Below are 19446 nucleotides of genomic sequence, written 5' to 3'. Positions count from 1 at the left end.
CTGAGCACTGTCCCTGGCTTCTTTTTGCTCAAGGCTAGCACTCTACCACTTGAGCCACAGCGCCACTTCCTACTTTTTCTATATGTGGTGCTGAAGAATGGAACCCAGGGCTTCATGAATGCTAGGCAAGTACTCTACACTAGGCCACATTCACAGTCCCTCATTTTACTTTCCAATTTTACTTCCTGTCTCTCTTCACCCTGCCGAGTAGGTAGACACAGTGGTGCTGGGTTCCTCTTGTATGTATTCATTTTCTTCCTTCTGCTTTAAATGTTTTCTCTGCCTCCTCCATAACCAAGTCCTTTGAAGTTCTGTCTAGTTTCCTCACCTCTTCAAAGCAGTCTTGTCTGCTTTGACCCATTCTTGAGAGTGATCTCTGTCTTCTGAACATTCCCTAATAACCGCCCACAGTCTCCTATGAATGGAATAGATACTTTCTACCTTTGCAGGCTAGCCTGTGTTGTCTGTCTTATCTCATTTATTTGTCTCTTATAGTAAGATTATTGATAGTTACTATAGCTAGTCATGCAATGATTTTTTTAAAAAATATAAAATATACCAAGTAAGCATTTGAAGCTGAATTAATACTCTTCAAAGATCATCTTCCAGGACTTACTTGAACTTTTCTCCCTACAGTGGGTCATCTCTGAGTTGGCTTGTTACACATATTCCATGGTTGCTGTCCCCCTGTATGACACCTTGGGAGCAGAAGCTATCATATACATTGTCAACAAGGGTAAATCTTTGCTTTTACTTTACAACTTGATTCTGTCTTAATGCAGAGTAATGCTTGTTTACACAGACTTGAAATGTTTTTAAACAGAAAATAATGCTTTGGTCTTTCCTGTCCTGTACTTCTTAGGAAATAATTTACAGGGAAATTACAAGGAAAAAAAGGCCCTGGAGGCAAAGATATTCTTAGATTAGCATTTCCACAAAATAGTTCAAGGTAAAGTCTGGGAACATAGCTTAGAAACAACACTGTTTACTCTAAAGGCACTGGATAAAACCCTAAAGAGTGTGCTTCACTGGCTAAATAACAGTGGAACTACATAATTAATTTCCTAGCCTTACAAACTCAAGTCATAACAATTACCCAACATGCATCAATATTCATGGTGATTTCATAGGAAAAAATGTCATTATTAGAAAAACATGGCCAAGATCAATGGGGCAAATAACAAACAGCCCATTGTTATCCAAGATGATAATTTTTCTTGCTGAAATAGTAGATTAAGTACACTCATTTGAGAAGCAGATAACATGTTATGCAAACACTGTCATACAAAAATGCTAAGATCTGGGACCAGAAATGCCTTCTCCTTCTTCTATGAGTACTTCCTCAGAATAAAACATGTCAACAGAATCACATCTCAGTGGTTCATGTACACTTTCTGAATGACTTATCAAACGGGGGGGGGGGGTGGTCCATGGATACTGTAAAATGTGTTGGTAGCAGGCAGAAGAACTATGCACTTCTGTTTGAATTAAGTTCACTTATCACCAGTGGAATGTTTCAGGTGGTTCACTATATATCTGATTTGTAGATGTAATCTCCTTTGGGGTCTCGATAGCACTGAAAAATGTTCAAGTCTCCTTCTCCTTGCAATGAGGTCTTTCACAGAGCAGAATGGTAATGTCTGGTTCTGTTTCTTCTTCCAGCTGATATCCCTACTGTCGTCTGTGATACACCCCAGAAGGCACTGGGCCTGATAGAGAATGTGGAAAATGGCCACACCCCGGGCCTGAAGATGATCATCCTCATGGACCCCTTTGATGATGATCTGAAACAAAGGGGAGAGAAATGTGGGGTTGAGGTCTTATCCATGTCTGATGCTGAGGTATGAGCCCGACACTCAGCCTTGCAAATGGGAGTCTGATCCCTCACCAAGAACAACTTACAGGATATTTACACAAAAGCACCAAGCTGTTGTCCATAAGTGGCATGTGGGAAGTAAACCAGACTTGTGCTAAGAAACTTGGAGAAAGATTGCTTTGGGACAAGTCAAAAATTTATGCCAGATGCTGAGTGACTAGTAGCTCACATCTATGATCCTAGCTACTCAGGAGGCTGAGATCTGAGGATGAGGGTTCAAAACCAGCCCAGGCAGAAAAGTTCATGAGACTCTTACTTGTAATTAACAACCAAAAAAAACCCCCAGAATTATTCAAGCCCCTGTGCACACACACATACACACCAAATACACACACATGCTAGAGATGGAGAAAGTTTTGTGGTCAGCAGTATATAGTATATTCTGAGAATTACAAACAGTTTTGTAATAATTAAGGATATACTTCCTGGAACCAAGCTGCCTGAGGTTATATACTACTTCCACATCTTTTACTTACGTGGCATTGTGTAGTTACTCCACATTTCTATTTCCCCATTCATAAGACAGTAATAGTCTCCATCTCACAGATGCATTGGGGAGCCTTAAATGCGATAGTGTATGTAAATTGTCCAAGAAAGTGAGAGATAACTTGTAGGCCCTGCTGTGTTAACTATTTATATTATTCAAAGAAAGCTTAGTTATGGTTCTAGATGACTAGAACTTAAAAATACCATGGGAAGCTTGGAAATTTAGTGTCTTCCTTCTTTAGGCTAATGTTCTAGATGAACATAAGTTTCTTGGGGGCAAGGTGGGGGCTTCTATACCTCCATATTGGCTTCTGGGCCTTTTCCAGGTTGGAATTTTGGTATTTTCTTAGCGATGTCTTGAGAAAGAAAGGGCTGCATTTGTCTTGAGTCTGTCCATCTCCATAAATATCTTTCTTTCTTGCTTTCTTAATCATGTAGAATATCGGCAAAGAAAACTTCAGAAAACCCGTGGTAAGTTTTCCTCTACCTGAATATGAGTTTTGTCTACTCAAAGTATATGGTAGTCTAAGACCTTGTGCTTCTCTCTCTAGCCTCCAAATCCGGAAGATACAAGCATCATCTGTTTCACCAGTGGAACCACAGGTCAGTGTCCATAAGGTCCAGCCAGAGCCTCCAGAAGTGTGAGCCTTGTGTATCTAGACACGGGCACACTGATGCACATGTTCTGCCATCAGCCCTGTTCTTGGGTCTTCATCCTAAGGATTCCCAAACAGAAAAACATGAGCATAGCCTTCATTGCATACACAGGGAGGTAGTTAGTTACATGCTAATGAATTTCAGGGATCTTAAAGATGACATCAGAAAGTCATCTTTTCCCCTCAACCTACAACTCCAAGCAGTTAAACCCCAATGAGATTGTTTCTTTCAGTCAGAGTATCAGCATAACCTAAAGATGGTTCTCCACAGATGATTGTGCATTCTCAAAGGAGATGATTGTGCTCATCTCATAGGAGACTTCATCACTTTTAATATGGTACATGACAATCTGCAATTACAGTCATTCTGTTATGTCTGGTTTGTAAGATTTATAGCAATATTGCTAGGTAGTAGTATTCCATCTGAGGAGCACAAGAAAGGTTTCCTTGAATTTTTCTTTTTGACTGTGTTGTTGTCTGAGCTGGGGGCTGTGCTCTGAGTGGTATTGAGTAGTAGTGGTGCATTGTGTAGCAGAATCTTTGGGAGCATTCATGATTTCTAAACAGAGGCATATGCAGCCACAAAGAGACAAGGTGACATACAAAACTCTTGACTGTCTAGAACACAGCTAATTGAATCTAGCTTCTTTTTAATGTTGCTGGTACAGATGCTTGAACTTTCTGTCTTGCTTGAATTTTTCTACTCAACACTGATGCTATACCACTTAAACCACACCTCCACTCCCAAGGTTTTTTTGCTGGCTAATTGTAGAGATAAGAGCCTCTTGGATTATCTGCCTGGACTAGCCTTGAACTCCAATCCTCAGATCTAAGCCTCCTGAATAGCTATATTACAGGCATGAACACTGGTGCCTGGTTGAATCTAGCTTCTTCAATTTCAAGGTCAAAAGCTACAATTAATCCTAAAGGATCTTTCTCTCCACATCTTGTTTCCTGCAGGTAACCCCAAAGGAGCTATACTAACTCATCAAAATATTGCTTCAAACACTGCTGGTTTTCTCAAATGTCTGGAGGTCAGTGGTCAATTGAAAAAGAGACCCTCATTAAAATGTAAATGAGATATGTGATTTAAGATTCTTGAAGTTAGAGGGGAGAGAGAAGAGAAGAAAGGAAAACAAGCTAAAGGCCTACGTTATAAGAGTTGGCAAACACTGGTTGGCAAAAACCAGTCATCTAGGATCACTGCAAATCTCTACACTGCATAATTGGAAGCAACTCCTAAGAGTTATCTAGTGTACCATATTGTGGTACACTGTAGTAACCCTGAGCAGGGGATAGTTTTTAGATCTCCATAAGAAGAGAAAGTTGGTACTAATCCATCATTATCTCCTCTTTGTTTTCTGATTGATAGCATGTTTTCCAGCCTACTCCTGAGGATGTGACCATATCCTACCTCCCTTTAGCTCATATGTTTGAGAGGATTGTACAGGTGAGTGTCTTGTGTTCCTAGCAGGTGTGTAAAAAGGGGGATTCTAGCTTGGTTGTCCCTCTTTTATTCTGAAGTCAGCAACACAGCCTTTCTAGCCCTTTCTCTACTATGTCAGGCACAGGCAGGGCATTGGCTCATGGGAATCTACATCCTGGCAGCCTCTCCCCTATGACTTTCTGCAGAGCCTTCCCCAGCTGAATCTGCATCCCCAAGGTAGTTAATATTTGCTCCTGACTTCATGGAGTCCATGAGTGTAGTAGGAGCTTACCATCTATCCACACTTGGTTGTGAGGTGATTCAAAGAGACATTGTTGTCTTTCTATGTTCTGCTGGTTAGAAATTTTGAAAAGGTTTTCAGTAAGAGAAAAGGAAGCTTGCTACGCAGGACCAAGGAAAGAACACTTGTCCCTAGTAAGGGATCAGGCTTCCCCGAGGCTTCATGTCATACCTGAGTGTATCAGGTGCCATGACCAGCATGGCATGTGAACCCAAGGAGGGTGTCCTTCCGGATTCCAGGTTCTCAGCTAAGCCGTTCTGAGGTTGAGAACCAAATGCAGCACTGGTCTTTCAAAAACACAGGTAGTATTGTGGAAAAGTCTTCTGAACTCCTCTCATATACCTCTTCATGCAATTTATAGTTGGTTGATGCAAAAATGCCAAAATGGGCCAGGCACTGGTGACTCATACGTGTAATCCAGTTTACTCAGGAGGCTGAGATCTGAAGATCCATATTGGAAGCTAGCTTAGGCAGGAACGTCTGTGAAACTCTTACCCCCAATTAACCAGTAAAAAGCCAGAAGTGGTAAAGAACTAGCCTTGAGCAAAGAAGTTAAAAGGACAGCACCTGAGCCCTGAGTTCAAGCCCTAGTAATGGCCCAAGATAGATAGATAGATAGATAGATAATAGATAGATAGATAGATAGATAGATAGAATGCTAAAGGGAAATATTTAGTTGGTTAGATTAAAGTGTTGATAAAAATTGATTCTAATAAGCTTGCAAAAATGTTTTAACATGGAGTGGTAGCTCAAGTAGTAGAGTGCTAGCCTTGAGCAAAAAAGCTCAGGGACAGCCCACAAGCCCCAAGTTCAAGCCCCATGACTGACAAAAAAATAAATGTTGAACCATTTCTGAAATCTGGATAGTGTTATACTCAAAGACTGCCCCCTTTAATCTGGAAATCTCATCTCTTACTGCCATATAATAAGTAGTGTTTAATAAAGGTCAGTATCTTGGACTGTCATACAGCTGTGATAGAGTTGGAAGGTGGGGCCTGCAATCTCACTATCTGTCTTATCTGTCTTGTTACCTTGATGGAAATGAGTTCCCATCTTGTCTTGAGGGAGGCCCTCAAAGGCCTGAGTACCTTAAAATGGAAGGACTCTCTGCACAGAGGAAAGGGTCATGGACCTCAACTCATTTCCTCAGTTCATCTCATCTGCAGTGATTCCTAAGGTGTCAACCCCCTGTTTCATGTTGTTTCAGGCTGTTGTGTATTCCTGTGGAGCCAGAGTTGGGTTCTTTCAAGGAGATATCCGGTTGCTACCTGATGACATGAAAGCCCTGAAACCCACAGTATTTCCTACAGTGCCTCGACTCCTTAACAGAGTCTATGATAAGGTACCACCTTGGCTTCTAGTGGGCTTGCCTGGAAAAGGAGGGGAGCATCTGTTATCAAGTCATGTGCTAAGGCTCTGAGGGACTCTTGCGAAGAAATTAGCTCCACCTCCAGTCCCTATGAACATCTGCTTAAAGCCACATTTCAACTGCTGCTATGAAAATACACAGTAAACAAAACCTCCTTTGCTCTGGATAAGATTTCTGAGCTGAGGAAGAACTCAACTTTGAGACTTCATGAGTCCACCATGAACTTACTTGGAAGTTGTTTCTCTGATTTAGATGTGTAGGTTATCTTGCTGAGTTACCAGGCCCCATGGTAAACATTTCAGACGTGTTCTCCCAACCAACCTTTCCCAACACATAACCTGACTTGTACCATCTCTGATGATGATGAAATTGAGGCTTCAGTTAAAGAACTTGCCCAGAATTCAGTCAAATAAGGAAAATGGATTAGTTGTTTTAGCTGTTGGGGTTTGTAAAATGGTGATTTAAATAGATTCTAGAGATGTCATTTCCCCACTATTCCTGAGCTGAGATTCTACCATAAAGATAACTCATATTTAATTTTTTCCCTTCATTTGCTATTCTCAAGGATAATGAATTGGTTTTCCAAAAAAATCTTCAAAAATGTCCAGTGAGAATTCTGTGTGTGTGTGTGTGTGTGTGTGTGTGTGTGTGTGTGTGTGTGTTGTTATAAAGTCATGATTCTGGGCCTGGGAATATGGCCTAGTGGCAAGAGTGCTTGCCTCGTATACATGAAGCCCTGGGTTCGATTCCCCAGCACCACATATATAGAAAATGGCCAGAAGTGGCGCTGTGGCTCAAGTGGTAGAGTGCTAGCCTTGAGCAAAAAAGAAGCCAGGGACGGTGCTCAGGCCCTGAGTCCAAGGCCCAGGACTGGCAAAAAAATAAAAAATAAAATAAATAAAGTCATGATTCTGCATCTGTGTGTCAAACCCATTTTAGTCGCACCTGACATTCAGATTGTCCTGTCTGGGAGGTTGGGAGCCCCTGTCAAGTTGCTTGTGTCTTTTTGACATGACCCCAATAGCTTCTGATAGGTCCCTTGGTTTCTGGCAACAAGATATCCTAAGCTCATATTATGTTACAGTTATGAGTAGATGCCTACAGCAAACAGGATAATTTGCCTTAGAAGGTGAAACTGGACAGCTCTGGTTTTCTAGAGATGCAGAAGTAGAAGCACAAACATAGAAGATGGCAAGAGAGGCACCCTTACAATTTGAACTAAAAAGAGTTTTGATTTCCATGAATTTTTTTTCTCATATAATGAGATCTGAAGGCTAGAATTTGAAGTTAAAACTTTAATTCTGGGAATGAAATAGCTCCTTTGAGTTGTGCTTGGGAAATCTGTCCTTAGGCAGGTGTATGATTAATATATTGTAGAGTTGCAGTGGTACCAGGGTCAGGAAAGCCCAGGAAAATAATGTGAGCTAGGAAGTGATGTCAGTTGGTTAAGCCAAAAGGAAAAGAAATTAACTAAGTAGGGAAGTATATTGGATGTTGTGTGATGTGTCTAGGGGACTTTTATTATAGAGAAATGTGATGATTCTTTATGTTTAGTAGATATAAAAATCTCTTAAGGGTGGGGGAAAGAGAGATAAAACTTCTTTTTGAGAAGTCAGATTCCTTAGCTCTACTTTTTCATACTACATAAAAAACCCAAGTGGTGCTACCTACTGTTGTTAATCATGATGGGTTTTGGGGGGACCACCCTTTGCTTAATTCAGTTTTCAAGGACCAGAAACCTGGAAGTAATGGAGCTTCATGTGTACATACCATGTTACTACTTTCTGGGTGTGATCCTAGTTCTCTGCACTCATCATTATTCGACAACCCAATTCATGATTTGGGGATGTTCCCTTCTGAAGCTAGAAGGCACTATGTTTTGCTTACTAACTAATGACCTTGAGAAGTATCGTCGGTTATAGATTTCTAGCTAAGAGGTGCTATCATCTTGCAGGTACAAAATGAAGCCAAAACACCCTTGAAGAAGTTCCTATTGAACCTGGCTATTGCTAGTAAATTCAGTGACGTAAAAAATGGTATCATCAGACGTGACAGTTTATGGGACAAGCTTGTTTTTTCAAAGATCCAGGTGAGTTGGGTGGGTCCTGGAGTGAGTCAGAATCTAGAGCTGCTCTCTACTCAGAGCCCACTCTTCCCGTCATGCTTCAGCATTGCCCTACCTGGAGGTCCTCTTGGACTCTGAGTGTCCACTTGCCTTTTGAGAGCCTCCGTGTACAACTTCACCACTAAAGCAAATTGGCTAAAAAGCATAAAACAAGCTGGGTCTTGGTTCACACCTACAATCCTAGCTACTCAGGAGGCTGAGATCTGAGGATCATGGTTTGAAGCCAGCCAGGATTGAAACACCTGGGAGACTCTTATCTCCAATTAACTTCCAAAAAGCTGGAAGTGGAACTATGGCTCAAGTGTTAGAGTGTTAGCCTTGAGCAAAAAAGCTGAGGAATAGTACCCAGGCCTTGAATTCAAACTCCAGTTTACCCTCCTCCCCCATATACACACAAAAGGCATAAAGCAGATTTTACGTAGGTACTAGCATATTTTATGCTGTGATGACAAGCAATACAAAGTATTTGAAGACTTAAAAAATGCATAACTTGCTTGGAGCAAGTTATGATCCTTTCTATAGATAGTGATGACAATGTAACACCTTAAGTGTGTTCCCACAATACCAGACACTATCGTTTGTAAATCAACTAGTTAAATTGGTATAGAACCACAATGTGTAGGCTGTTATACTCATTTGATGGTGGCAGAAACTGAAGCCCAGAGATAAAGTCACAGCCAGTCTTTTGTTTTCACTGCACAGGAGAACTTGGGTGGGAATCTTCGAATCATGATCACTGGAGCTGCCCCCATTTCCAATCAGGTCTTGACATTCCTCCGGGCAGCCTTAGGATGTTGGGTAAGAGTTTTACTTTTGCATAAATAGTGTTGGTGATTTCAATAAAAACAGAAACATAACTGAAAAAACAAACCTGAAAAGTAACCAATGAGAAAGTCACCCAAACCTCAAACCCAGGAGAAAATATTCTAGCAGTGCCTCTTAATGTATCTGTAGAGAAATCGTAGCATAAATGCAACCAGTGTTCTGTGTACTCCATCAACATCAATCCTTCTTGAAGAGCTATACATGGCTTTACAACAGTCTGTCAAATGTATGCAAATCATCTACTATCGATACACACATTTTCCCACTGTTGTAACTGATGAAGTGATAAGGACACTTTTATACCCTCTAGTATTTTTGCAATAATCAATTTAGACTAAGTCCATTGAAGTAGTGTCACATGATTGTGTATGTGAACATGCATATACATATAACACATAAAAATGTATATTATCAATCAGTCTTCCATAAAGATCTTGCTTTTCTATACAATCCTGAAAACAATAAGGAAGCCTCCTTTCCTCATGCTCTTCCAAGTGACAGACCTTGTCAATTCTTTAAGCCTTAGTCATTTACCTCTAAATTCAAAACCTTATTGCACCATTGTTACTTTTATCAATACCTAACATCTTTCGTACTTGATATCTATATTTCTTCCATGAATTGCTTCCTTACAGCGGAACTAAAGCAAGATTTAGTTCTCTTCCATACTTCCTTCTAAGAGTTCTTCATGTAGTAATAGAAGATTAATCTTGATTATGCAGTTTTTCTTCTGATCTCATTTTTTCTGTTTTGATTTGCATCTTGCCTTGTATGTAACTTATATACAACTTTCAAACATTTATGTGATTACATTGATTAATGTTTTCTATTTGTGCTTCTCAAATTGGTTTTAAATTGAACTAGCATTTCAAAAACAAAATAGGACTTTATAACCTCTAATATTTCATACCATTGGTTTTACCATCTTTTCTGGTGATCTGATAGTTTTACATTAAAAAAATATTTATGTCTCCAATACATCTGGAATACATATAGGGGCCTGTATGCAAATGTTGTCTAATTTTCTCCCTCCTAAATGGATAGTTTACTCATTTAACTTGGCATGGCATGAACAAAATAGAAAACAAGCAAAAGATTATACTCTCAGAGAATTATGTACCCGCAATTATATACCCCCAGTTGAATAAAGAGTCTGAATGATACCAGAACCAGCCACAAAAGTCCTCTGGGTAGTCAAACTACCATCCAATTGGCCATTCTTAATACTTTTCTTTCCCTAGACCCAAAGAACAATAGGATATAAATTCTTCCTTCAGTCCCACTCCTAGAAATATCTTCTCTAAGCGTTTCTCTTTATCTCTGCTCATGACATGCGATATTTACCATTGTAGTAGCCTATCAGCTTGCTTAAACTTGGGAAACTTAAACTTGGGAACATCTTTTTAAAATTGCCACCAGATCAATATTACTTTCATATCAGGGGTTCACACATTACAGGGCAGGCTCAGTCTGGCCCACCATCTGTTTTATACATGAAACGGCATTGGAACACAGCCATCACCAGTCATTTACTATATGACCTGTGGCTGTTTGGGGAGCTACAGTGGCAAAGTGAATTTGTTGAGACAGAACAAATGACTCACAAATATTTGTTATCTTTCTCTATGCAGGCAAAGTTTGCCAACTCCAGTTCTTTATCAAAGCTGGAGCTATTTTCCTTAAAAAAATGCTGCTCCATGTCTGTAGATCTTTGAGAGGTGTGTCATTGCTCAGCCAGGTTCAAGTCAATTGCCATTGGATTGCATATCACTTCATGAATAATTTGCATTTTCCACATCTACTTGAAATGCAATACTTTTCATTTGGGTTTTTATGCTTTTATATTTATATTTTATATTTATGCTTTTATATTTATATTTATTTATATTTTTGAAAGCTCTTAGTTTTTGAGTGAGCCCTTAGTTGTAAAGACTTAGAAACTGGGACATGAATTCAATATTTCACGAAACCAGTTGTTCTCCAACTCTTAGAGACCTTGTTTGCCTTCTATCTTGGCCACAGACCATGGCTGGTTTCAACTTGATTTTAAGTACCAAAGCCTTTCTTTGCCTTCTCAGGTATTTGAAGCTTATGGACAAACAGAATGCACTGCTGGCTGTACAATCACCTCACCCGGGGACTGGACAACAGGTGAGCCCTCCATCGGTTGGGCAGTGTGTGTGAGGAGTGGTGAGAAGGGAGTCTCTAACCAGCCTAGGATCTAAGCGTTTCAGTCATTTCACATGAATGAGATTAAATACCCTGACAAATGAGACAGGTGCCAAACTCAAATTTTGGATCCCAGCTTGCTTATCTCAACCATCTACCTATGATATCAGTTTATGTTTTTAGTCCTATTCTTAAGAGTCTCAGTCTTATTTTTAACTGTCTCTGAAAGCTGTCCAGAATAACTACTATTATTAAGACTTCAGAGTTTCCCAGCTGATGTCATATGGTGTATTTTAGGTCATGTTGGAGTTCCTGTGTCTTGTAATTATGTGAAGCTGGAAGATGTGGCTGACATGAATTACTTTTCAGTAAACAACGAAGGAGAGGTGGGTGCACTAGGGGCTGTAGTCAGATAGTCATGGTGGTGAAGAGATTTGGATTAGAAAGAACACACCTTCGTGAACTCATACGGTTTTGACTCTTTTGATATTTTTAGCAAGGAATTAAATATCTCTGAGTCTCATTTTCCTTTCTCACTGTAGTAAAATATAGCACCTTTCATGCTGTAGCAGAAACTATCATGCAATCTAAGTGGGAGCACATGTGTCATAAGGTGTGCATGGTTTGGTAGTAGCGCCTTTGCTCTTGTCACCACCTTGTACTGTCCGGTGTGCAGGTCTGCATCAAGGGCACCAATGTCTTCCAAGGATACCTAAAAGACCCTGAGAAAACACAGGAAGCTCTGGACAAGGATGGCTGGCTTCATACTGGAGACATTGGTCGCTGGCTCCCAGTAAGTATTTCCTTATCATTTCCAGTAATCTATGCTCCTGGACTGGGGAGAATAAATCTGCCTATGGCAAGTGGGCGGGGGGGCAGAAATGCCAGTAGGTTAATCAGCTGAAGATGATGGAGGAGAATGGGTCTATATCTTCTCTTACCATAAAAGGAAAGAAGTTGCAAGTGGTTAGAATCTAAGCTAAGAGTTGGGAGATTTGTACTCTGGTTCCAGCTCTCCTGTATGCCAGCAATGTGAAATCCTTGGAAAGTAGGCTAATACATGATCCAGAGCTGCTAACGTCTTTCATCCTCTTGGCCACAGTATGTTTACTGTTTGGACCACAATGTGGTAGAAGACCCCAAGACATAGACTAGATGAATGGTTTTCTTCTTTCCTTATTTCTTATCAAACACAATGCCTGCAGTAGCCAGTGGTACCAGTATTGCTTCCAGGCACAATCTGAAGGGGTTTCATTAATAGGTCAGACAGTTCTAGATATCAGAATTCATGTGGCTCCCATTTAATGGAAAGAATTTGCTAATGGCCAAGGGAAAATTAGGTGGTGTCTCCAGGAAAGGGATGGGGAAAGGACTGTACATTCTGTTCTTTCCCTTTTCCTTTGATTTTTTTTTCCAGTGGTACTGAAGTTTAAACACACATGGTTTCACATGTGCTGTGAAGGCCCTCTACCACTCTGCTTATTTTTCAAATAGGCTCTTACTTTCATGTGGGATGACCTAGACTGCTATCCTCCTATTTACACTTTCTATGCTAGGCACATGCTGAACGCCTAGCTTTTTTTTGTTGAGATAGGGTCTTGGGAACCTTTTTTTTTTTTTTTTTTTTGCTAGTCCTGGGCTTGAAATCAGGGCCTGGGCACTGTCCAGAGCTTCTTTTGCTCAAGGCTAGTACTCTACCACTTGAGCCACAGCACCACTTCTAGATTTTTCTGTGTATGTGGTACTGAGGAATTGAACCCAGGGCTTCATGCATGCTAGGCAAGCACTCTACTACTTGAGCCACACTCCCAGCCTTGGGAACTGTGTGTGTGTGTGTGTGTGTGTGTGTGTGTGTGTGTGTGTGTGTGTGTGTGTGCGCGCGCGCGCATGCGCGCGCGCATATGTGTTCGTGTGCATATGCTGGTCCTGTGGCTTAAACTCAGGTCCTGAACACTATCCCTGTTCTTTTGCACTAAATCTAGCACTTTTCCACTTGAGCCACAGCTCTACTTCCAGAATTTTGGTGGTTAACTGGAAGAAAGATTCTCACCACAGGCTTTCCTTCCTAGGCTGGCTTCAAATTATGATCCTCAGATCTCAGCCTCCTGAGTAGTTAGGACTACAGGCATGAGCCATGAGTACATGGCTTGGGAATTATTTTTTTAAGCGGAGGTTACCCTGAAACTGTGAGCTTCCAGATCTCAGCCTCCTTTATAGCTGGGATGAAAAGCACATGTCAGCACACCCACCTAAACTTTTTGATCACCTCATATCATGATCCTTCCGATTTCTATCTCTCAAGCAGCTAAGTTTACAGGTGTGAGCCATTAGTAGTGGTCCATCTCTTTTCACTTTTCCTGAGAGACAACTTTTTTGATACCTGTGTGTATCTTTTGACAGTTTCAAAGGGAGGCGTCTTTTCCCATTTAATTCATAAGGCATACAAAAACATGAAAGTAGGTTTTCCAAACCAGGCATTTGCAGAGGCTACTGGTTGTTTCTCAGTGGCCTTTGCAGCCTCTCCCTATGGAAAACAAAAGGAGGTGAGGTTTTGTTGTGTAGCCCATGCTGGCCTTCAAGTCTGGAACTCACAGTGTTCCTGCCTCTGGACTCCCAAATGCTGTAATTACAAGTGTGTGGCATCATCAACAGATGTGAGACCTTTGTGTAGCTTAGCTTGCTGATGTTAACAGTAGTTGCTGTCCATCCCATCTATTTTCCTAAGATAGGGACTTAACACCAGTATAATTTGGAGCCTTCAAAGCCTCATAGGGAATTTTCTACATTTTTGCAAACAATGCTTTTCTTTTTTTATTGTCAAACTGATATACAGAGCGGTTACAGTTTCATACTTTAGGCATTGGATACATTTCTTTTTTTCCCAATTTTTATTTTATTTTTTTTTCAAATTTTTATTATCAAACTGATGTACAGAGAGGTTACAGTTTCATACATTAGGCATTGAATACATTTCTTGTACTGTTTGTTACCTTGTCCCTCATACCCCCCTCCCCCTCCCCCTTTCCCTTTCCCCCCCTGAGGTGTTCAGTTCACTTACACCAAACAGTTTTGCAAGTATATAGGGAATTTTCTAAAGAATTACCTTTCTCCAAAGCTCTCCTGGTTGGATATGTGCTGGAGAGCTAGAGGGGCATTGGGAATGTAATTAGATCTAAAAATTCCTTTATGGCTCAGCATTCAAGATTTAAGTAAAATTCAAAGAAAGATCAATAATGAGGCCTCTAAGAATGTAGTCCTAATGATATAATTCCTAGAGATGTGTCCTTTGCTAGCATGTTTCTGTTCAAGAAGATTGCTTCACATGAGTAAGCCTAGTTGTAGGCAACATCTAGTCCTTTCTCCAAGGTTATAAAAGGACATTCTTTATTAACCATTTCCCATCATGCCATGCTAAATTGATGAGTAAGCTGAATTGATGGTTCCAGGTTTGGTTCAGTCGGTGATCTTACTTAGGGTGTGATCATGATCATGTGGATTGAATTTGCACTTGTCCCAGTTCTGCAATTCAAATCACTAAGACCATAAGCTCCTTAAAGAAACTAAGCTCAAAGAAACAAAGCTGCAGTGACCCCTGGTAGTTGACTAGGCAGAGGGCCTTCCCTCCCCAGCTCTGCTTCCAGCCTAACCTAACTACTGACCACATGGGAGATGGGTCTAACAGGCAGGAAACACACAGGAAATAGAGCTAATTAATTCAAGTCTTGGTTAAAGATAACTTTCTTTTTATACGGGAGAGTTCTAGAGCTAGAGTAATTGGAAACAGAGAGGTGAAACATTTGTTTTCTTATTGGACATTTCTGGGGCTTGAACTTATAGCCTTGTACTTGCTAGGTAAGTGCTCTACCACTTGAGCTACATTCCCAGCCTATTTTTGCTTTAGTAATTTTTGACAGAGTCTTGTGTTTTTTCCAGGCTGGCCTTAGATCGTAATCTTTGTACATTGCTTTCCATGTAGCTGAGGTGACCAGCACATACCACCATGGCTAGCTTGTTGGTTGAGATGGGGGCTTGCTTACTTTTTGTTTAGTGTGAATTATTGCACTCAACCTGGAAAATGTCTTCATTGGATGAAGGAACTATTCATATAATCTAAGCTGGTCCTAAGGACTTTCTCTGAGGCTATTCACTTTCCACAGACATATAGTAGCCATCACCATTTACTGGAAGCGGTTGTCCCTTTCCTCAAAGCCAATAAATAAAAATGAAAGGCTCCTGATAGTCTCTAGAGAAACCAGCTTTAAAGAAAAAAATAAGGATTAATGCTGTGGCTTATTCATTTTCCCTACTAACACAGCTCTTACTGCTTAAAAAAAAACTCACCAAAATTAGAACAAAAACAAAATAAAAAAAACCGATGCCTTTTCTACCTTCTGCAGAATGGGACTCTGAAGATTATTGACCGGAAAAAGAACATTTTCAAGCTGGCACAAGGAGAGTACATTGCTCCCGAGAAGATAGAAAATATCTATATCAGGAGTAGACTGGTGTTACAAGTTTTTGTACATGGGGACAGCTTGAAGGTAATAAGCTATTTTAATAGGAACCATCTTTAGGTGCAGATCAGTGTGGTTCTTTGTAGCTACCAGAAATTTATCTAGGTACATCCAAAAGTCTAGCTTACAGAACTAAAGAAATGAAGCTATATTTCATATCATAAACAAGGCAACATTAATTACAAACAAAACCTTTTTTTAAAGCTGGGCACTGGTGGCTCAGGCTGAGATCTGAGGACTATGGTTCCAAAGCAAGCCCAGGCAGGAACATCTATAAGACTCTTCTTTATTGAACACCAAAAAGCAGGAAGTGGCGCTGTGGTTCAAATGGAAGAGCACTAACCTTGGGAAATCACTCAAGCCCTGAATTTAAGCCTCAGGCCTGGCACAAAATGAACAAACAAACAAAAAACAACCATACATTTTCCCCCACTATGATGGACTGTGTAAACAAGTCACTAGAATTACTAAAAATGATTCTGAAAGATAACATGTATCCCACATTGTATGTACGATCTGTTCTGGCTGAAGTTTCTCTAGCATGACAATATCTTAGCATGACAATATCTCTAGCATGTATATATCTTATATAAACTGTACTTAAATTTGGCTTTTTTTGGAGGGAGGGCATAAGGATAACTGTGGGCATGAACAGGGCAGAAATTCTTCTAAGCTTTAGTGGCTATCGCCTCTTTTTGAAGAATCAAATTTGGCCAGAACATCTCTGTTATGAGATGATGGATGGGATAATGTGTCAGTGAGAAAGAAAGCAGCACCCCTCTATAGATTTGAAGTTTGGAGGATTTTTCTTGTTTGTTTTGTTTTGTTTTTTAATCACTGGGAGCAACTCCTTCTCTTTACCCTCTGGGGGAGGGGGTACCCATATGCTAGTCCTCTCATGCCTTTGCACCTGTTTCCTTTTCACAGTCATCCTTAGTAGGAGTGATAGTTCCTGACCCAGAAGTGCTTCCCTCATTTGCTGCCAAACTTGGGGTTAAGGGGTCCTTTGAAGTCTTGTGTGAAAATGAAGTAAGTATTACTCAGGAATGCTCGATGTGCATCCATGGTCCACTGTGGCAAAGAGGAGGTGCTGCCAGCTGGGGCATCCCTGGGTGCCCAGAGCCTCTTCTCTGAAGAAACAAGCTCTTCCTATTCTGTGAAATGTAGCTACAGACTTAATAATTTTATTAGATTGTAGGATAGAATGGAGAATTTAAAACACAAATGCCAAGCCAGGGGCTCGAGCTTGTAATGTTAGCTACTCAGGAGACTGAGATCTGAGTATCTCAGTTTGATGCCAGCCCAGGAAGGAAAGTCCATGAGACTTTTATCCTGTTAAGCACCAGAAACCAGGAAGTAGAGCGGTGGCTCAAAGTGGTAGAGTGCTAACCTTGCACAGAAAAGCTCAGGGATAGAGCCTAGGCGTTGAGTGCAAGCCCATAACAGACACACACACACACACACACACACACACACACACATACATACACACACACACACACACATACCACTAATAAACATATCAAAAAGGAAGTAAACTCATCTAGAGAAAAGCCATTGTTAAAGCTTGGTAGCTACTTTTATATACTGCTTTTATCTTAACCCATGGTTACAGGCATTTTGAGTTGGCTTATGCTTAGCTGTTCATTTTCAGTTATGCTTTAATCAATGTTTTGTATTCCTAGACTATAAAGGGAGCTATTTTACAAGACTTGCAGAAAGTTGGGAAAGAAGGCGGCCTAAAGTCTTTCGAACAGGTATGTTCTATTGATTTTATGCAGGTCTCTTGAGTCACCCTCAAAGTTTTATTTCAAGTTGCAACTTATCACGTGTTTAAGCATATAACTTCCAAAGAACTGATTTCAGATTTTATGCCTTTAACTGGCAATGGCCGTGACCTTTGGTAGTTAACTTGTAGTGTTCCTTATCCATTCTCCTTCCTCATTTCTTTCTCTAATCACAAACGTCTTATGAATGACCATGGGTTACTAGATCTGTACCTGTCTGCTTCACTGACCTCCTTTATAAGGTGAAACACGATTTCAAGTCCTTCACAGAGTACTCCAAGCGCTATGCAGAAGCGTGTACATCACTAACAAACCATATGGGTGTTCACTTCATCTTCTAGGTCAAGAGCATCTTTATTCATCCAGAACCATTTTCCATTGAAAATGGGCTCCTGACACCAACACTAAAAGCAAAACGAGGAGAGCTCTCCAAATTCTTCCAGACCCAAATCAGCAGCCTGTATGAGAGTATCCAGGAGTAGGTTAAGGTATTTATGACTGAACTGCCTGCCTGGTCTGTGCTGTCTTGTGAGCTTATAGATTAAAAATTATTCTTCCGTTTGTGTTGTCTTTCTTCCCCTTTGTTGTTTTACTTACTGAATGATCAAACCACAATTTAAAAAAAAAGACAAACAGATTTATAAGGAGGGAATATAGCCTGCACCTAAGTCCTGTTCTTCTCATCTTAGATGTGGCTCAATAGCTATGTGCATTTGACCATATAAAATGATGCTTATCAAAATGAACTCCAAGAAATGGAAACAAGAGGTTTTTTTATTGCACTGTTTGCAGTTATTTTTTCTTTCCCTTTTTCTTGTTTATTCTGTGATAACTTTTGTTTTATTTCTTTACCCTTTGTCTTGTATATAAGTTTATCTGATTTGGGGGAGGGGAATCACAGAAACAGACAAAGGATTAACCAATGCAACAGTGATACTCACTAGACAGTATGTTGGAAATGAACTATACAACTTAGGGGCTGTTGGGGAGGAACTGAGAGAAAATGAGGGAGGGGGGAACACTTCAAAAAGAAATGCACTCATTACCTTACTTAGGTAACTGTAACCCCTCTGGCACATCACCTTTACAATAAAATTTAAATTAAAAAAAATCTTGGGCTGGGAATATGGCCTAGTGGCAAGAGTGCTTGCCTCCTATACATGAAGCTCTCGGTTCGATTCCCCAGCACCACATATATGGAAAACGGCCAGAAGGGGCGCTGTGGCTCAGGTGGGCAGAGTGCTAGCCTTGAGCGGGAAGAAGCCAGGGATGGTGCTCAGGCCCTGAGTCCAAGGCCCAGGACTGGCCAAAAAAAAAAAGTTCTGAAAAGCTCTTTAGAATCCATTTTCTAATTATTCCACAAAGCCATTACAACTCTGAATTTTAACTTATTGCTCACACTAATTATTATCTGAGATAAATCTCTTCTGCAGACTTCTGGGCACACTAAAATCTGCACAAAGGGAGCTATTTGATCATTTTAAGCATTCTTCTTTGGGTGCTATAAATTCTTAGATTTCTGTCTTTGGAGTATTAAAACTGGATGTGTTAAAAAACTGTTCTCAAAGCATTGTCTGTAGGAGTATCTATCTTACAACTAATTCTGTTCCATGCAGTTTCTGCTGAACTGGAAGCCGTGAAGGAATTGAAACTTATGTCCAGTGAAATTTTCCAGTAAATGAAGCAAGCACTGAATAAAACTCTCCTGCACTGGGTGCATAACAGGCTTATCTTCTGTGAAGGAACCTACTGATGATATTTCCCCTTGAACTTCTGTTCCCATTGTACCAATGATATTTCCCCCTGAACTTCCGTTCCCATTGTACCATTACTCCAGATACTTGGTACCTCTACTTGTACATGTAAAGTTTTAAAATAAACTATTGCAGATATGTATGTTGTGTTTTTCATC

At 40.4% G+C, this 19446-nt stretch overlaps 1 protein-coding gene across 2 annotated transcripts in view; it reads left to right on the top strand.

Moving 5' to 3' along the window:
* Positions 1-19430, top strand: part of Acsl5 (acyl-CoA synthetase long chain family member 5) — a 46977-nt gene extending 27547 nt beyond the window's left edge. For both annotated transcript variants that reach the window (XM_048338264.1, XM_048338265.1), the window contains exons 6-22: positions 637-736; positions 1663-1841; positions 2801-2833; positions 2914-2965; positions 3979-4052; positions 4391-4468; positions 5953-6087; positions 8069-8203; positions 8942-9037; positions 11143-11215; positions 11531-11619; positions 11910-12026; positions 15631-15774; positions 16675-16776; positions 17433-17504; positions 17876-18022; positions 19151-19430. In XM_048338264.1, coding sequence (XP_048194221.1) covers positions 637-736; positions 1663-1841; positions 2801-2833; positions 2914-2965; positions 3979-4052; positions 4391-4468; positions 5953-6087; positions 8069-8203; positions 8942-9037; positions 11143-11215; positions 11531-11619; positions 11910-12026; positions 15631-15774; positions 16675-16776; positions 17433-17504; positions 17876-18016 — 1620 coding nt within the window. In that variant the 3' untranslated portion in view covers positions 18017-18022; positions 19151-19430. The remainder of the gene's footprint in view (positions 1-636; positions 737-1662; positions 1842-2800; positions 2834-2913; positions 2966-3978; positions 4053-4390; positions 4469-5952; positions 6088-8068; positions 8204-8941; positions 9038-11142; positions 11216-11530; positions 11620-11909; positions 12027-15630; positions 15775-16674; positions 16777-17432; positions 17505-17875; positions 18023-19150) is intronic.
* Positions 19431-19446: the final 16 nt, after the last annotated feature.

Source organism: Perognathus longimembris, chromosome 2, assembly GCF_023159225.1.
Source record: "Perognathus longimembris pacificus isolate PPM17 chromosome 2, ASM2315922v1, whole genome shotgun sequence".
Lineage (NCBI taxonomy): Eukaryota > Metazoa > Chordata > Mammalia > Rodentia > Heteromyidae > Perognathus > Perognathus longimembris.
This window is presented reverse-complemented; position numbering and strand designations above follow the sequence as displayed.